This window comes from Pholcus phalangioides, unplaced genomic scaffold, assembly GCF_987345545.1.
Source record: "Pholcus phalangioides strain wild (caught in Gottingen) unplaced genomic scaffold, Ppha-v1.0 ptg000013l_1, whole genome shotgun sequence".
Classification (NCBI taxonomy): Eukaryota; Metazoa; Arthropoda; class Arachnida; order Araneae; family Pholcidae; genus Pholcus; species Pholcus phalangioides.
In genome coordinates, this window is record NW_028301606.1 from 18,426,276 (window position 1) to 18,445,328 (window position 19,053).

At 34.5% G+C, this 19,053-nt stretch overlaps 1 protein-coding gene across 1 annotated transcript in view; it reads left to right on the forward strand.

The window, feature by feature from the left end:
* The window catches only part of LOC149078698 (uncharacterized), an 80,644-nt gene that overhangs the window by 31,551 nt on the left and 30,040 nt on the right, over positions 1-19,053 (forward strand). The window contains exons 6-10 of the mRNA XM_089241394.1: positions 9,665-9,721; positions 11,791-11,829; positions 13,526-13,555; positions 14,528-14,596; positions 17,741-17,773. Coding sequence (XP_089097520.1) covers positions 9,665-9,721; positions 11,791-11,829; positions 13,526-13,555; positions 14,528-14,596; positions 17,741-17,773 — 228 coding nt within the window. The remainder of the gene's footprint in view (positions 1-9,664; positions 9,722-11,790; positions 11,830-13,525; positions 13,556-14,527; positions 14,597-17,740; positions 17,774-19,053) is intronic.

Sequence of the window (19,053 nt, forward strand, 5' to 3'; positions counted from 1 at the left end):
TGCTATTATTTTTCTTTTGCTACCTATAAATTTTATTGATATTTTTATTTTCATTCATACTTTAATAAATGCCCTATTACTTTAAATGTATACAATTTTCACAAGATTGCACATTAAAACTGATGGCACTCCGCTTAAGTCGTCATACTTTTTCGACAACAAGAGGTGACGACTTATCGAGGTTTTACTGTAGTTGCGATGATATAAAGTGTTCAAAATAGTACCTCAATTTATTGCTCTGAGTCTATAACGCTGTATACTCGCCATGAAACTAAAACATTAATATTCCTGGGTCTATATGTATTGATATAGTGGAGACTCAAGTCAAACATAAGACTGATAACGTTGGTAAGCAATAATGTGAAGAAAACAACTGTTAGACACGTTTCGGAACTATATTTCAACTTTTGTTTGCAACTGAAGAAACTTGATAGAGTTCCAAAACGTGTCTAGCTGTTGTTTTCTTCATATGTTGAGTACTCATATATATATATCATCTTATCCAACAGGTAAGTACAGACTTGGAATAAAGATGAAACCACGCAAAATTGGGCCCTCAAGTCGCAGAGACACTCAAATCGATCTCGAGTAACCTAGACCAGGGAATCCAGTTACTAAACCTCACAGAAGTATAAGACAGAATCTTTCGTTAGAATATTCCCCTGTGCCTCACAAACTGGGATAAAAAAAAATCAAACTACTATTGACTCTGGCAGCGATGAAGATATTATGAATGTTATTAGAGTATATTATAAATAATTATTATCATACTAACGTTATCTCCACTATAAAAGATGAAATAGGTACATCCATACACATTGAAAAGAGCATTCATTCTAGTTGTGACCACAGAATTACCATAATCGGGTTCCATATTCATCGCATTCTATAGAATAGGAAAAAGACCAGGGCTTTCTTTAAAGCAACATAGTCCCCCCCCCCCCTGGTCAAATGAGTTTTCTAAAGCCCTACTAGGCCGCGCATATAGTGGGACTACCAAGAGGTACCGGAGTGTATAATAGATTTTAGCGACAAAAAATTGTATTGTTTTGGTCTACACCGCACTTACTTGAGAAGCGAGACGAAGGAAAGAAAGAGGCCACTCATCGAGGTGCGCGTCTTAAACAAACATGTTTGTTTCACCTCGATCTGCTGATTTTTACTATCTGCATATTGGTCCGTTCTCCCTTCTTTTTTTATTTCCTCTTTATAAAAATGAACTTCTGCGAAGAAATCATCATCACACCCTTACCTATCAGAACACTCCTCCGGCCATCTTCTCCTATTCCTCTACTATGTGCGGGCACTTATAAACCCTATGCGATTTTCCTTCCTGGTCGCAATTCTAGAAACTTCGTCCCAATATGTGCGCTATCTTAGAAATACTCCCTAGAAAAGATGCCAACCAAATTACATACTTGCTGCCAAAAATTGCACGAAGATACCGTTTTCAGGAATGCCTCCTCACTTGAGGGCCCCTGTATGCGCATGCATTAAGACGGCGCTGAAAGACTAACTTGTTATTATCCCTGCCGAAACCACAATCAAGAAATAATAGATAGATCCTGATTTATACGACTGCTAATAATTCTTGAGGTTAGTCAAATTAGTAAATATTCATAATTGGGAGCGAGTGGTATTTCTGTAAGATGAAGAAGCTTCACTTCGATAAGAGCTAACAATGTTGTTAACATATCGACAAAAAAATACAACTGTTTTTATCTTGGAGGTGAACGGGGCTTTCCCATACCAGTGTGTGTGCATGATATACAGGGTGGTAACTATCGACCACACAATACTTACGCACGTCATTCCTTGTGGAAAAACTAATATGGAAAAGTTTTTTCCATTTTTTGATCTGACCGATAATTAATGAGTTATAACGCTTTTAAAATTGATTACGTCACTTAAAATTCCGGCCAAATTCACCAAGCTTACACCAAATGTATAATTGACGTTTCAGACAATGCTAAAAATGTATTAGCCCTGCTATACAGAAAACGAAAGAGGTATAAATACCGGTTTTTTTCCCTCGCACTTTTCAGGAAAGAGAAACAACTTTTTTTACAAGTCAGAACAGCTTGTTTGCATCTCACAAAGCTAGCTTTACAAAGGTTATAGATAAGCGTTAGTCGATTTGTTTTATTCTCCAGAAAGTACTGCGTCTAATTATTTATTGTTATAATTTCTAATTTGATGGCATTCAGCATACAAGAATATTGTGACATGCACGTGAGTGCCTTGCAAGCAGCAAGGTTATACAGTCAACGGTATCCAACGCGAAAACACCCAGACCATAAAGGTACTTTGCGACTGGACCGCGATTGCGCGAGTCAAGATGTGTATTACCACAACCAAACTTAGACGCTGGGCCAGTATCGTCCGTAAGAACACCGGCTTTCGAAGATGACGTGTTGTCGTTGGTTGAATCGGATCCAACGTCCAGCAGTCGAGCGATCGCACGAGAATTAAATTCAAGTCACGTAACGGTCTCAAACGTTTTTCACGATGAGTTTTTGCATCCGTATCATTACACACGGATGCAAACACTTTCATCAGAAAATTATCCGCGAAGGAAAGAATTCTGTCAATGGCTGCTTCAACAGCGTTCCAATGACAGCACTTTCCTAAATAAGATTCTGTGGACTGACATAGAAACATTTACTCGTGAAGATGTCTTTAACAGCCATAACAGTCATATCTGGGATTTTTCAAAAATCCCTATGCAACACGTCCAAATGCTCATCAGGTTCGTTGGGGAATTAATGTTTGGTGCGGCATTATAAACAACAATCTTCTGGGACCATATCTGCTTCCACAACGTCTGATTGCTTAAAACTACCTCGTTTTCTTGAGAGATTGCCTCCCAGACTTCCTTGACGCCCTTCCCTTGGCTATCTTGCGAAATCTTTGGCTGCAGCATGATGGGCCACCGGCCCATTACGCATCGAATGTCCGCGAGTGGTTAAATCAAGAATACCCAAATCGGTGGATTGGGCGCGGTGGCCCAATACAGTGGTCTGCTAGATCCCTTGATCTAAACCCTTTAGATTTTTTTTTATGGGGCCATCTTAGAGCGCATGTGTATAGACATACGTTTGACTCGCAAGAAGACCTCGTAGCCGCTCTGCATGCGGCAGTGACAACAGTGACAACACCGTTCATGCTGGAGCGGGTTCAGCTCTCCATCCCACGCCGTGCTTCTTCATATATCTCAATGGACGGAGCACATTTTGAGCACTTACTAATGTAAGATGCAATCTTCGTTTTAGCCACTGTGGTGGTTGAGTGATCATAGTGACGGACTCGTATCACGAGGTCCCGGGTTCAAACCCCACCGTCGCCACAGTGGTGGTCGGCTGTAGTCAGTTTTCTGTGGTTCCCAACTTCGAGGTGAGAATGCGAGCGATCTCCCGTTAAAAAGTCTTGCAGAAGATAGTAACTGAAATACAACGGTAAAAATATTCAATCATTACACTTCACTCCCAATTGGAAATATAGATGACAGCATTGAAACGTCAGACACAACGCTAGATACTCAATCAGACTGTCAGGAACACACACCTACAGGTGTACACCGTCAATCGACTGCATTTACAAGGGGGCACCAGTATCGATTGGTAAGGGACAATTCTATGTTATGCCTCAACTGACTTGGTGGAGTCAATGATCCCACGTACCATTCAACATGTCACTCGCTTGAGAAAGAAATACTTCCGGTGGATCCTGCTATCAGTACCTATCAAACTAGTTGTTTACACGTGTTTGACAAATTTATGAGGTTTTTCTATTTTTTCTTTCCGTTATTTCATTCGTCAAAGTTTCGGTGGGGTCATAAGGACCCACCATTCGCGAGAGAATTCGTTGAGATAGAAATCGCGTTTCGGAAGAGCGCCAGTTTTCTCGATAATGGATTCAAATTAATGGTGAAACTCAAATATCCGTGGTGAGCATGAAGATAGTGTTGTTGGTGAACTGTACGTAAGTTCTGTGTAATCATTAGAGTCCGGAAGTTTAGCACTAAAAATGGTCGAAATAAGCAGGCAAAAAAGGCACTAAATATGCCCAAAATAGCCACTGAAAAAGGCATTTAAAATTTATGGAACGAAAGAAATATAACTATTAAAAACTAAGGTATGAAGGGGCCAAAAACTAGCTGAAAAATTGGTTGCACTTAATCCGTCCACTGTTTTATTACAGTTTATAATAACTGCATTTTTATCCAAGTTAAATCGATTTCAAACCCAAAATAAGATGTTAGTGTACCCTCAGAATGTACCAATTCCAGGGCCACCATTAGTAGACGTGGAGCCCGTAGAGATAATGATATGTGAGGCTGCAGCCTGTTAAGAATAATTCTCGCTTATTTGTTGTAAAGTTTGGAACAATCATTGCCATTTCTATAGTTGAAACATATAGCTTAGTTTTAGCTTTTTATTTTTTTTCATATTACCACATATGCGAGCTCCTTCAAGCGCGGGGCCCTGTGTATCCGCATCTGTCACACACCCCTGAAGGTGGCTCTGGTCAATTTAATCGAATACTGAATATGTATGTAAAATAAACTAAGCCATGATTGTTTACAGTACATTTATGGTGTAATTAATAAAATTATAACCACATGGGTACCCAGAGCCCTGTTTGCCCCTTTCCCGCTTTGAGTGAGCCATGACCTCAAATGATGACCTCTTGAGACAGTCATCAGTCAGCTATAAATATACAATGTATTTTAATGCCTGCGCACATGTTATGTGAATCATGTGGAGGAGCAAATTTATATAATTTTTCCTCTGCTTTACTAACGTGCGCTGCGTCCACTTGAAACAAAATCTTCCACGTCTAACATCATCCGGTCAAAGCAAAGTTGGCAACACCAAGTTATCTATCTCACAGATCACTTATTCGAGTTTAAATGGAGGTAGGAATGGAAGGGGCGGGGGGTTCTGATGATAATACAAATAAATACAAACACAAACACAACGCCACAACAGGCAAAATGCCTAATGAAGTGGATGAGAAAAAGATGCCCATAAAAATATGGATGTCGTATATTTCAAAAATACAACAACCCAATTAAAAATGCAATTAACAAAAATAATTATAAACAATATATACACATGATAAAATATTATACAATGCCCATAATGAACACTTATGGTTGTCTTATTCTAAGTATGGATAGCTTCTCGATTTACCCCAACATGTTTATCGTATGTCTTTTTAAACGTGTCAATTGTGTTACAATTTACTACCTCCGGGGGTAAGCTATTCCATTCATTAAAAACTCTATTAGAGAAAAACTCCCTGCGACACCATAACCTCGCATTGTCCCTCATCAATCGATACTGGTGTCCCCTTGTAAAAGCAGTCGATTGACGGCGTACTAAAAGGTCATGGTCCATCCTATCCATCCCATTCAAAAATTTTGTTGAACACTTCGATCATATCTCCTCGACACCTGCGTTCATCCAATGTAAACATATACACGCGTTAGCTCTTCTCTGCACCCTTTCAACCAAGTCTATGTCCCTCTGTAGGTATGGTCTCCAAAACCTTACAGCATACTCCAGTCCAGGACGAACTAAGCCTCAAAAAAGCGGAAGAATGACTTAAGGAGAACGCGAAGAGACCTTTTTGAAAATGAGACCAAGCATTCTATTCGCTTTTTTGACCACCGCTGAACAATGTTCAGAAAACCTAAGTCGTTCGTCAATGAGAATTCGCAAATCGGTGACCCTAGTTGCATCCGGGATAGTGACAGCATTCAACTAGCAAGAGAACCGTGGGTTGTTCGAACCAAAATGAGCGACCATGCACTTATCAACGCTAAACGTCATGCTCCATTCATTTGCCCATGCTGTAATCCTGTCCAAGTTGGTCTGGAGCAACTCCCTATCGCTTTCATTCCCGATTGCCCCCATTAGCTTCACATCATCCGCGAATTTGCTAGTAATCCCATCGATACCCTGATTGAGTTTATCGATAAGAAGTGAAAAAGTATGGGGGCCAAGGACGGTTCTTTGAGTAACTCCACTTGTGACGTCTGTCCAACCAGAGAATTCCCCGTTCACCATAACTCGTTGCGACCTATCTCTCAACCACGATTTTATCCAATTCAGCAAGTTGCCCCCAATTCCAATCTCGTGTAAACGCTTCAAGAGTTTGCCATGTTGGACCTGATCGAATGTAATCAATACTGAAAGTTGGGAATATTTTGAAAAAGCTTTGTTTCGAAATTTTTTTAAATTATTTTGTTTTCAATGCTCAAAATATCCAAGTTTTTCATATTTGGCCCCTGTGAGATTTACTAATAAACTTAAAACTGTTAAAATATTCATTTTAGGCAGGAAAAGCATTTTCACAAAAAAAAAGTTTGAAAATAGGCAAAAAAGGGCATATAACATTTGGCCTTATCTCCTGGGCTCTAGTGATCATTATTTCATGGTGTTGTTTGCAAGTATTGTGTTTCCTACTTGGAATAAGACCAATTTTGTTGCTTGTGAAAATATAGTAAATATAATTTTAATTTGTAAATTTTATTTTCTGAGTGTATTTCAATCATATCTGTTCTGTGTTTAATCATAAAATTACTTCTAAACGTTAATACATAATTTAAATCATTTTTAAAAGTCATGTATCCCTCCATTTCAATCGAATATGTGTCTTAATAAAATACCATTTTAGAGAAAATAATTAAATAAATTTGAAAACTTATCTAGTGAAGTAATTGACAGATGGATGAAGGCATGTAAAAAACTCTTTGCTTTTATGAAGACTCTTTTTGTTTATTTTTAAAAGGCATTTAATACTTTCTGGGGTCAAAATGGTCCCACGACGCCAGTTACGCACAGAATTTTCACAACGTCATTTAAGGGTTATTTATGGTGTCTCAGGGAATTTTTCTCTAACAGGGTTGTTAATAAATGGAATAGCTTACCCCCGGAGGTAGTAAATGCTAACACAATTGACACATTTAAAAGGAAATACGATAAACATGTTGGGGTAAATCTCGAGAAGCTATCTATGCTTAGAATAAGATAACAATAAGTATTCTTTATGGGCATTGTATAATATTTTATCATCCAGTTTTTGTAATTACGTTTTTAATTCAGTTTCTGTATTTTTTAAATATATGACATACATATTTGATATGGGCATCTTTTTCTCAGCCGTTGGGCATTTTGCCTGTATTTGAATAAAAGAAATTTTCTTAGAAGCAATGGGTTTTTTACATGACTTCATTCATCAATCAATTAACTCACTAAATAATTTCTCAAATTTCTTTAATTATTTTCTCAAAAATTGTCTTTCATTAAGACACATGTCCGATTGAAATGGAGGGATACATGACTTTTAATTTTTTTTAAAGTATATATCGAATTGTTTTAAACAATTTTCATGATTAAGAAATGAACAGATATGATTGAAATATGCTCAGAAAATTAAGTTTACAAATTAAAATAATATTTACTATATTTTCAAAAGCACCAAAATTTGTCTTATTCTATGTCGCAATCTTTGCAAACAACACCATAACATGTTGATCAGAGAGATCGTACGTATAATTTACTAACAACACTATCATCATCTCGGATATCCAATGCTTCACCATTTATTTGAAACCATTATCGAGAAAACTGGCTCTCTTCTGATACGTCATTTCTATCTGAGCACTGGTTGTGAGACAAAAAAAGGCTCATGCAAATGGTGTGGTGGGATCAATTGACCCCCATCCAAACTTTGATCAATGTTATAGAGGAAGGAAAGAGTACTAGTAACATCATAAATTTGTTAAACACGCGTAAACAACAAGCTTGAAAGGTACTGAAACTATGATGGTTCAGATGCATTTCTTTCCCAACGGGTGTCCAAATGAAGAATGCGTGGGATTGAAATGATCCCATCAGGCCTGTTAAAGGTTAAAAGTATTTACTTTTTTGATTTCATTCGTCCGTTGGATTGGAAAAGTTGCACCAATTCATGCTGCACCAGACCGTGGATTCATGTAGTTGGAATTTTCATGCAGCTGACGAAATTCCGCTATTAATCTTGGGACATTTTTGAACGCCCAGTACTTCATTGATCTACAATAAATTGGAAATTATTTGAAATATTCAAAAATTAAGAATTTTAATTCCAATCATTTTTCTTCATTTGTGTTTTTTTAGCCACACCAAAAGACCAAAACCCTGAAGGTATCATTTTCTCGATCACGTTTTTGTGTTTCTTAATTTTTATTTTATCATTTACTATTCATTCATTGCATTTTTGTATAATCCGTTGATTTTTACGTTAAAACCCAAAGAGTTTCTTAATGAGGTTTCATTTGACACTGGAATGGATGGAATATAGATGAATTGTAATATTTATCTATATTTCATCCATTCCAGTGGCAAATCAGTTTGTAAAAAATAATTAGTTAAAATTAGTTTGAATAATGAAGTTAAAATTAGTTTGAATAATTAAGTTAAAATTAGTTTAAATAATTAGTTAGAAAATTATTTTGTAAAAAATATATACTTTACAATTTTGAAATGTTTTATAGATGCAAGCAGAAAAAAATCAGTATTTTTCTAAAAAAAATAGATAATAATAATCACAAAACATGCCCTTTCTTTTTATATCATTTTTCATTATTGGCGAATGAAATTTGCACATACGGGTATTTTTTTTTTCTCCAAGCAGCAAATTCGCATCTGCGTAATTGAGTAAGTAGAGTAGTTGTGGAAAAAATGTAGAGAAAAGATTTGTTAAATGTGTGTTCGCGCCGCATCTACGTATCCGCTGTGCTTTTCCAGGATGAAATTGAACTTGCATGTAATCAATGTTTTGTCTTATTCTAGAATTGAACAGTACAAATAGTTTCAAAATTGTATGAATAGTTCAAAAATTCTTCGAATAGTGAGAAAATTATACAAATGGATTGAAAATTATAAAAATGCTGCAAATAGTTTGAAATTTCTACAAGTTGTCAAAAGTTTCTGCTGGTAATTCGAAAATGCTTGCCAATAGTCAAAGTGAATTCCAAACATTATCAATTTTATTTAATTAGTTGATATATGATTGTGATATATTAATTTTTAAAATTTCCATTTAATAACTTCTTGCATTGTCATTTAATAACATCTTGCAATGCCATTTAACAACATCTTGAATTGTTGAATATCGTTTAATAACTTCAAAAATTGTCTTTTAGTAATTTACGAAATTGCCTTTTAGTAATTTACGAAATTGTCTTTTAGTAATTTACGAAATTGTCTTTTAGTAATTTACGAAATTGTCTTTTAGTAATTTACGAAATTGTCTTTTAGGAATTTACGAAATTGTCATTTAATAATTTTCGAAATTGTCGTTCAATAATTTACTAAATTTTCATACAATAATTTACTAAATTTTCATACAATAATTTACTAACTTTTCATACAATAATTTACTAACTTTTCATACAATAATTTACTAAATTTTCATACAATAATTTTGGAAATTGCATGTTGTTTATCCAGTTTTTACTTCATTAATTATATTTGTCTTCTGAGGTTCACTTTGATCATAATCTAAAAGTAAATCAGTAAATCTAAGCTATTTAAAATATGCAGGAATGTGCAATTCTTTATTACTGACAATCTCATTCTGTGTTAATATATACCTTGTCGTTCGTTTCTAGAGTCAGAACGTCAAAAGGCCAAAAAACAGAAGAGGGATGTAAAATCTGATGTTGGTGGTAAGTATATCTCATTTGATAATTATTTTTGTTATTATACCAATTAGAACTTAATTATAAGCTAAAAATATTATAAGTAACAATGATTTCTTGTATTTCAATGTACATATTCACAAAGTATTTATACAGCCTAGCTGAATGACTCAAATGTCCAGGTTCTAGAAAAATCAATCATATTCTTGCATCAAAATAGCCCTGGCGCAGGCAATAAAATAGGTAGAAAGAAATGCGCATTTTGAATTATATACGCCGCTCCCTCCCTAGATAACAATTGCAGTGCATTTTTATCTGGCCTATTGGCTGTTTGTTTGTGACACCCTGCTTGAACATATTCTTTTTTTTTACTTTCATTATTAATGCCCAAAAAGTTTCAAAAAATCCCATTGCTATGCAAGCATTCCTCCCTATAATTTCTCGTCCATAATTCAAATTATTTTGAAGTCCATCATTCGTAATATTTGTAAAGCTTAGTTTAACTATTTTGATGTGGATGAGATTCTATAAATAACCCTACGTTTTTGTCCTGATTTCTTTTGAGTTTATTTCTTAAATAGGATAAAACTACACCTTCTCTAGAAGATTCAAAATTCATCTTGAATCTTCCAGCGATAAAAATTTGCAAAAAAAAAATGTTCTCATATACTGCATGCCTGCATTACGTTTGCTTTCGACAATTGGGTTTATTTCCGTTTAGATTTTTGAAAATCTTCTTTTGGCCTAGATTTGTAGTTTTAATTTAAGTTGGGCGCTTTTCTATACTAAAACCTGTTTTGAAAATTAACTCAAAGTTTTCTAGGATGAAAGCTATTTTTATGTACAATTTGCCTACTGTGTATATAATTGTATAAGTGCTTTCCTGTTGTAATTTTCATCCAAATTGTCCATTTCTTCCTCTGATAGTTGAAGACTAGTTGTTGGTTATTTTTTCTTCCAGACTGTGGCACGAAGCTAGGCTTGAAGCGGTCTCGGTAACGGGATCGCTGGCCCTCATTCATTCATTGCTTGAATTATTTGCGATGTTTGAATCTGATGCTTTCACGAAGTTCAGAACATGAGTTTTTCTCGAGTTAGTTGATTTTGTATTTGTACATTAGTTTTTGATTTGAGATTTTAACTCTACTATTGTTTCTGAAATTTCTTACATAGAATTCTCGGGGTTTGTAAAATTATCTCTATCTTTTTTTTTTATAAAACTCGGATACTGAGTAAATACAGTAAAACCTCATTAAGTCGTCATCCTGATAACTCGTCACTCCGGTTAAGTCGTCATTTTTCTTCAGACCCTTCCAGCTCTCATAGACCACAATGTTATTAAACCCTTGTTTACTCGTCACTAATTTCGGTTAAGTCGACACTATGAAAAAGTATGAGAAAGAGGAACAGACTATTTTTATGGCTCCCATTGAAAAAAGAGCATGTTAACAGCATTGCCATATGCTTAAAAGTCACCATAAAATCCTATATACCCAAACGGAACAGTTTAAGTAACGAAAGTTACGCTGGGAAAGTTCATTTGCCAACTAAGGTTTTTGGAACGTTCACTCCAGTACCATTTTAACCACAAGTGACAAAAAAAAAGGAGTAAGAAACCGATTTTGAGGCAAACTCTGCTTAGTTGTCACTGTCGTAGAAAGGCATTTATTCGGTTTGGTAGGTTGCTGTTTCAGTTTGAAAACCCTGATAAAAGTTATATGTAGTCACATTCATTTAAATTTTTCGTGAAGCACATAACGATCCTTTACAATGAACTCCGATGTTTATATATATATATACACTACTGTTTTTGTTTCGAATGAAGTAATTTAGCTAATTTAGGTGAAGCTTGTTTAAAAAAAAATGTGGGTTTACCCCCTTTCTTATCTCCTATCGCCATCACTACTAGATAATAAAGATTCCCATATTTCTATATTTCCAATTATGTGTGGGATTCTTATTTTATCGTGCTAAAATTTTCCCTAGAAATATATATTGAATACGACTATGCATATTTTAATAAGTCAAACACAAATATATGAATCAAATTTAGCGCTAAAACTGAGATTTTTGAGTGGTTTATTTATTTATTTCAGATTCAACTGCAACAACAGTTAGTGAAGATGAAGACTATTGTATGTATTTACATGACATGTTTAAAATATTTGTGAAATTTATATGATAATTATATCGGGAATGACAAAATTATACATATCAATATGATATGGTATTAATGATGATGATTTGCGGTTCCATCTCTCACGAAGACCTTATTATAAATAACTTCAATTCTGTTATGAGGATTGCCTTTCAGAAGACAGACCTTTTTTTTCAGAAATGGCTGGGTGGGTTGAAAACTTTTTGTAAGTTGTAAACGAAAGAGGACCGTGTCCAGTGCTGGACAAATCTCAAAAACTTTACATGCCCGATCGGGCATGTGATTTAAAATAATACATGTTTGAATCAATATTTTACATGCCCGAAAAATATTAACATAAATTTAATTGGATTTAGTTATTTCCTTGCAAAAATCATTTCTCACTGTTGAAAAGAAAGTACAAAAAAGCATCATTTCATAGTTATTGACATTCTTTTTTAAAAATAAATAATTAACAGGATTTTTTTCATCAATATTTTTAATTACCAGTTTTTAATGTAAATCATCATCATCTGAATCTGTCTTATCACTGCTGTGACCGTTCATATGATGAAAACCAGCACAGAATTTCCCAATCTTATTTGAGGCGTTCAGAATACAAATGGTGCGAGTCCAGAAATTGAAATAATCGTAAATTTAGTTTTAGCACATTCTACAACGTCAGGTTTATTCTGAGCAGTAGTGAAATTAATCCCACAGTTTAACTGTTTGAAAATAAAACTTGATTGAATTTGAAAAAAATATATACTAGATTTTGTCATCTACTTATAACTTAAGACTAGATGTCTTAAAAACAGTTTTTATGGACTTGCACCACTTTCATTTGAGTGCAATAACATTGATTTCAACATTTTATTTAATTTTCATGCTTGAGAAGATGTCTCCGTATTGTCTTTTAATATGCAACTGCACAAATTCATGTGGGTTAGGTTGTTTTAAAATTAATTATGGGCCCGTAAAAAATACATCGAAAAAATTCCACAGCTTTAATTAAAGCATTTTCGAAAGCTGAAACAAGCAGATGAATAACTGGAAGTTCAAAGGGGGCAGGGGATCGAAATACTTGGCGCCCCTTAAAAAGGGGAAAAAATATATTCATTTCTACGTTTTTCTTTAAATCTAGATTTGTTTCTTTCATGAGTCGCGCAGGAAGTCGCCATATTGGTTTACTTTGACACGGTCTGCATGTCTCTCAAAGAAAGAGGGAGATATCACGTAATCCACAAGCCTCATTAAAGAAAACCTGGGCAGCGCCTGGTATTATAGGCTAGTACTGTATATAGATTGAGCGTTGATAAAAATCTCCTAGAACTGAAAGAAAAATTTTTTTTTCAAAATTTAATAAAAATGCACTCTCATATGTATTTCATATAAAGTTAAAATTATTTTTCGTGAGTGAGATATTCTTATATTATTATTTTATATTAATTTTCTTGGGCTTTATTATTTAACTCTCTAGTTTGATGGTGTTATTTGATGATATCAATTTGTATGAAATTATGTTTTACACATAACACATAATAGCTTTCAATGCTGTTAAAATATACAAAGATACCGAATCTCCAAAATTTTTGAATTTTCGTGTGAACTTATGAACATATTTTTTTAATGAATTTCACTACCTTAATCTTCAATTGAGAATTTGTTATTAATGATTATTTCTTTTTCTATAGATACCACATGTAAATCCTACTTAGACGAAGGTATTGCATACTTTTTTTCGATTAACATAATTTGTAGAATTCCTTTCAATTAACTCAGTTATAGTTGCATATCTGAAAAAATAATCATGCTTTAAATACTTCATTTCATAAGTGAAAAATGTATGCCTCCAATTTCCGGAGATATGTATATGTGAATATACAAATCGCAAATTAGTTTCAATCTTCTTTGTAATATACAGTATTTCCTATAAATCTAAAATTCACTCCAAACAATATCAATCACCAGAAATATTTTGAGCACGAGTAGTATTTTAATCAATGAATAAAAACTTTGTGTGGCTACAAGATATGGCATACCAATGCTCGACACAAAGAGTATATGGATTATTTTATGTGGGAGCTGGGACTATAATACGTAAATTATTCAATACAGATTGGTCTTGTACAGGACAACAGCCTGTTTATTCGATGAGTTCAATAAGATTTATAATTTTCGCGATGTATTTTGTGTAGTTAAAAGACTATATTACAGACATCAGACCTGGGACAATTCAAAAAAAAAAAATTATTGAAGCCAAACATTTAAGATTAGATGTATTTAATCATAAAGGTATTGAAGTATAGTACAATACGATGAAGTATGAAGTCTCGTATTAAAAATAGTATACAAAATCATTCTGACATTCTCGACTAGGACTAAATGCAATACTGTCAATTATAACTAATTATTATTAGATAAAATGTATCTATCCTCAAATCAGGTCCACCGAATATGCAAAGGTTAATTATGTACTCCATTTATATCTTTGATAATGTTAAGGTGGACTTCTCTGCTGAGCATTTAAAGTTCAAAACATTTATATTTTCAAACAGATGATGCTGAAGAAATTAAGAGCTAAAAAATTTGTAAACGCAATTTTGAGCAATCTTTTTCGATTTATTTACTATATAAATAATTTACTTCTTTTATTCTTGAAACCACCCATTTATATAAAGTTTTATTCCTTGCAGTACCAGAAGGACCACCATCTTCATTTTGGACATTATGTTCCGATTGTGTATCGACCATAGAGGACTTAAGTGAGTAGTAAATCCTTGATGTGTGTTTGCTTTAAAAATCTTAAAAAAATATGTAACGCTACGCAAACTACAGAGATAAAACCACGAATTTAAAGAGTGATTATTTCTTTTTTTTTTTTACTATGTGTCGCCAGAAGCAATGTAAGCACTTCAGCACCCGGGGGTATCCAGGCAGCGTTACTGCCTTAGAGGAGGTATAGGAGGCCTTTATAACTCCTCAAGATTATTCCTTACTATATATACGATTTGAAGGAAACCGATATTTTCTGGATATTACTGAGTTGTACTCGGAAAGAAAAGTCATCTTGTCTCCGCCGGGACGGGATGACTTTCCTTTCCGAGTTCACGTAATATAAGCATAATATCCAGAAAATATCTATTTCAGTAATAACTTGGGCTGAGAAAAAGCCACATATCTCTCTCTATACATAGGATTTTTTTTACATAGGTTTATGCTCATTGGCTAAGATCACGATTCCGTCACTAAATGTGAGGCAGACCTAAAGGCAAGAGGTTGAAAATGTTTTAGTATTGCCTATGTGTTACGGTAAACGTGATAAAAAAATCGGCTATTATGCATAATCGCCAATCGTCTCCGTGAGTTTGATGCACAATTTTGTATACATTTATGTAACATAATAATATATATTATATAAATAATATGCATTGTATAAATTTTTATCATAGCCGCACCTGGCTGCTAAATATTAGAATCGTGAAAATGGATCAAACTACTTTGACTACACACTTCTATCATTTCTGCTAAAGAAAGCATTTCTGTGGAATTTCACGCGTGTATGTGTAGGAACACTTGTATGATCGTCGATGAAAAACAATTAAATAAAAAATTAAATATATGTTTACTTGCCGCGTCATGCTATGTGGTAGAAAAAAATACATGCCCGGTCGAATTCCTCGCCGGGACTCTCAGGCAATTGATATGTGCAGCCTTGACACCCAGGCTGAACATATCTATTGACATATTGCCGCTGTAGTGGTCGAGTGGCCATAGTGACGGGCTAGCATCGCGAGGATCCGGGTTCAAACCCCACCGTCGTCGCAGTGGTGATCGGCTGAAGTTGGTTTTCTGCTGTTCCTAACTTCGAGGCGCTATAATTATTCATTCATTATACTTCACGCTCTATGACTTGAGGAATAACTCATGGTTGAAAGAAATTGATTGCAGATGGCAGCACTACACAATAAGCATTACACAGAAAAAAACTTCTCAGAAGGTTCACTATATGTACACACACATTCCAACACGTACCAGTTCGTTAAAGGTTCCGCAGAGGAATATGGACGAGGTGCATGTCTGGTTTAGTAGTAGTAGCCTTGATGCCCACCATATTAGTTAGATATTTCATGGGTTTCATGGAGCTGCCACAATGGTTCCGTGGAACAGCCTCATAACCATCAAGGTTTCCGTGAGAGATTTTACGTTGGAAATCATGGCTTCAACTGAAATAATACAAAATGATTTCTGTTACGTCATATTCACACTCAATCTTGTGTATATTGAGAAAAAATCTCATAAGAATATTTCAATCACTCTAGAAATAATATGAAATGACAACGTATACAAAGATGCAATAAGAAACACTCTAATGTGGTGCAGATTGGGAACTGATTCAGTTCATAGCTTTGTGTTATCATATAAAGGTTAGTTATTCACACAAAAAAATCTAAAAGTTAAAAGACTAAAAAAGACTGAATCTGATGAAAAATCTGAAATAATATAGATTGTATCCCAGATTTAAGGATATCTAAAACGAAAGGAAAATAAGTTTACGATTTCATTTATGCCAGTGGTTCCATTATACCAATCGGAGGTTCACTAACCCTTGGAGGTCTTTGGAGATGTTTCAAAATTCCAAATTAAGTTTGTTTAATTCAAAACTTTGATGTACGAATGGAACAGGTACAACAATTGAAACTGAAAACTCCACTGCGTAATTGGAAATGAAAACAAGCTTCCTACAAAAAGTATAATGGTAAATAATTAATAAATATTACATTATTCCGTAAAGAGGTCCGTGGTATTCCTCTATAAGTATAAGTAATACAAATTCCCCCCCCCACACACACACACACACACACACACACACACACACACACACGGAGCTTGTTCGTAAGGAACATCTGTCATTCGCGAAGTTTTTAAAAATCGTAACCATGATTCCATATCACGCTTATTTAACTCTCATCACAGCGCTGAAAATCTTCAAATCCGATGGATGTGTTGAATCGAGCTTTGTCTGTATATCCACGAATAACGGAAATTCCAGAGTTATTTCAATTTTTACTACGGTCATGTTCAAATGAAGCAGAAGTCTCCTAACTCTTCACTTTCACGCCACGCTGCGTGTGAAAATCATATTTGATTATATAATTAGCATAAGAAATACACGCAATTTCTAATGAATTCATACGTGCCGGAATGTGCGTGTACGTGTTGTGGATCTAATATAGAGTTTGTTTCTGTGTAATGCATGCTACGTGTAGTGCTGCCATCTGCCATCATTTTTTCTAACTATGACTGAAATGTAATGATTGAATGATTGTCCGTTGTATGCCTGTTGCTCTCTGTGGCAAAATTTTCTAACCGGGGGGGGGGAGGGGGGGGATCGGCTCGCATTTTGGTCTCGAAGTTGGGAACATACAGGAATCACTCTCCAGTCGACCACCATAATAATACAATAAGATATACATATTTGACAGGATCATAAAGAATGCTGAGCAAATTTTGTGGAAAAAAAATTGTGAAGGTGATATTTATGTCCAACACATTAAACTCATATGAAATTTGTCATTTCCACATCAAATTGTGTTTCGTCCTGCTCTAAAATTTCCATCCCATTTGGTGGCTTTTAATGAAAGCCTGAGCTCTATTAGTATTTTTATGTAGAGTGTTAAGTGTTATCCTTATACACCGTCTATCTTTCGAACCGTTGCTGCTAGAAACATTCTTCCAATCATACAGAAAAAAAATTTACGAAAAACATAAATGGTATGTATACGTATCTAAGAGAAGACTGCACCGTGTATGTATAGGTTAGATTTGACATTGCAATGTCTGTGCCATATTATGAACAAAATTCCATACTTTATAGTTCATTATAACAATCGATGGTTTTTCTATAGGAATTTTGAAAACCGGCTGTTCTTGCTGTCCTAGTGAGTGCATTTGATATTATTTTACTGCTGTACTAGTACTATACTTATGGATGAATATAATAAATGTTTTCTCTGAATATAACATGACCAATCTGCAGCTAATGATTTTTTGAATACACGAATAAATTTTTGAATACTCGAATATTTCTTGAAATTTAACATTAGTTTGCTTATGCTTTCTACGAAACAGGGTAATCAGAGATTTGGACTGCGGTTTGAGTTGAAGTATAGTAATAATAACGACATTCCATATTATACGACGTCTCATCTTAAAAATAACACAAAAAAAAATCTAGATGAATCGGCAGCAAGAATTGCAAGTTGCTAGCGTGAGCGTAGATTATTTTTTGTTACTCACGACTTTACAGCGGTGCACCCGTCTACACTAACGTGTGTGTCATTCACCCCATCACTCTCACTGTTACAACTCACTACTCAGTACAGTGCAGTGTAGTTCAACATTGTTTACGGTTTATCGTCTGTTACAGTCCATGTGTGCTAATTTGACAAACATTACTGTGTTGCTTAAAAGTCGATAATTAACATGATAAAAACATGATAATTAGGTTCGTAATGTGTAAAATTATATCAGTTTGACGTTTACAGGACTTTTTCTTAACACCTTCCCATTATCCAATATTTACGCTTATCCGACGTTCTGCCGGCCCGTTTATGTCGGATAAACGATAATCTTTCGTATATTACAAGGTGCAAGTTAAAGACACCCTTAGAATTTCAGTCAGTGATTATATAGAAACAAACTTCCAGAATCTACTAAATTTATGCCAAACTGTATCTCGACTAACGTCCTAAGCTGCATAAAAATTAAAATAGCAAATACTTTTAAATCCTTACGTACGTTTCGTTAAATATTTTCAAATACTTTCATTCAATGCTATATTTAGAAACATAATTTATATATATATAAAACATTTAATGGGTTTCGTAAAATAAATTAATTTACAAACTATCAATGTAAATTTCAATTGAATTCATCGATTAGATTAACCCAACTAAAGGTTTTAACTGCGGTTAAAACAATTGATTGGTTAATCGACATGATTAATCGTTCAGTCGCACCAACCGTAACAAAGACACCTATATTTCGGATCAATTTTATTGAAATGGGGTTGGTGCACGAAAATTTTCTGGAACATGCTATTTTAAATTTTCTTTAAACCTTTGAATTTTTCTGCCTCTAACTGCATTTAATTTCTTGCTCTATCTGAACCAAAAGTATTGGTGCCGAATTTCCCCCTTTACCTGAATGAATTTAAGGT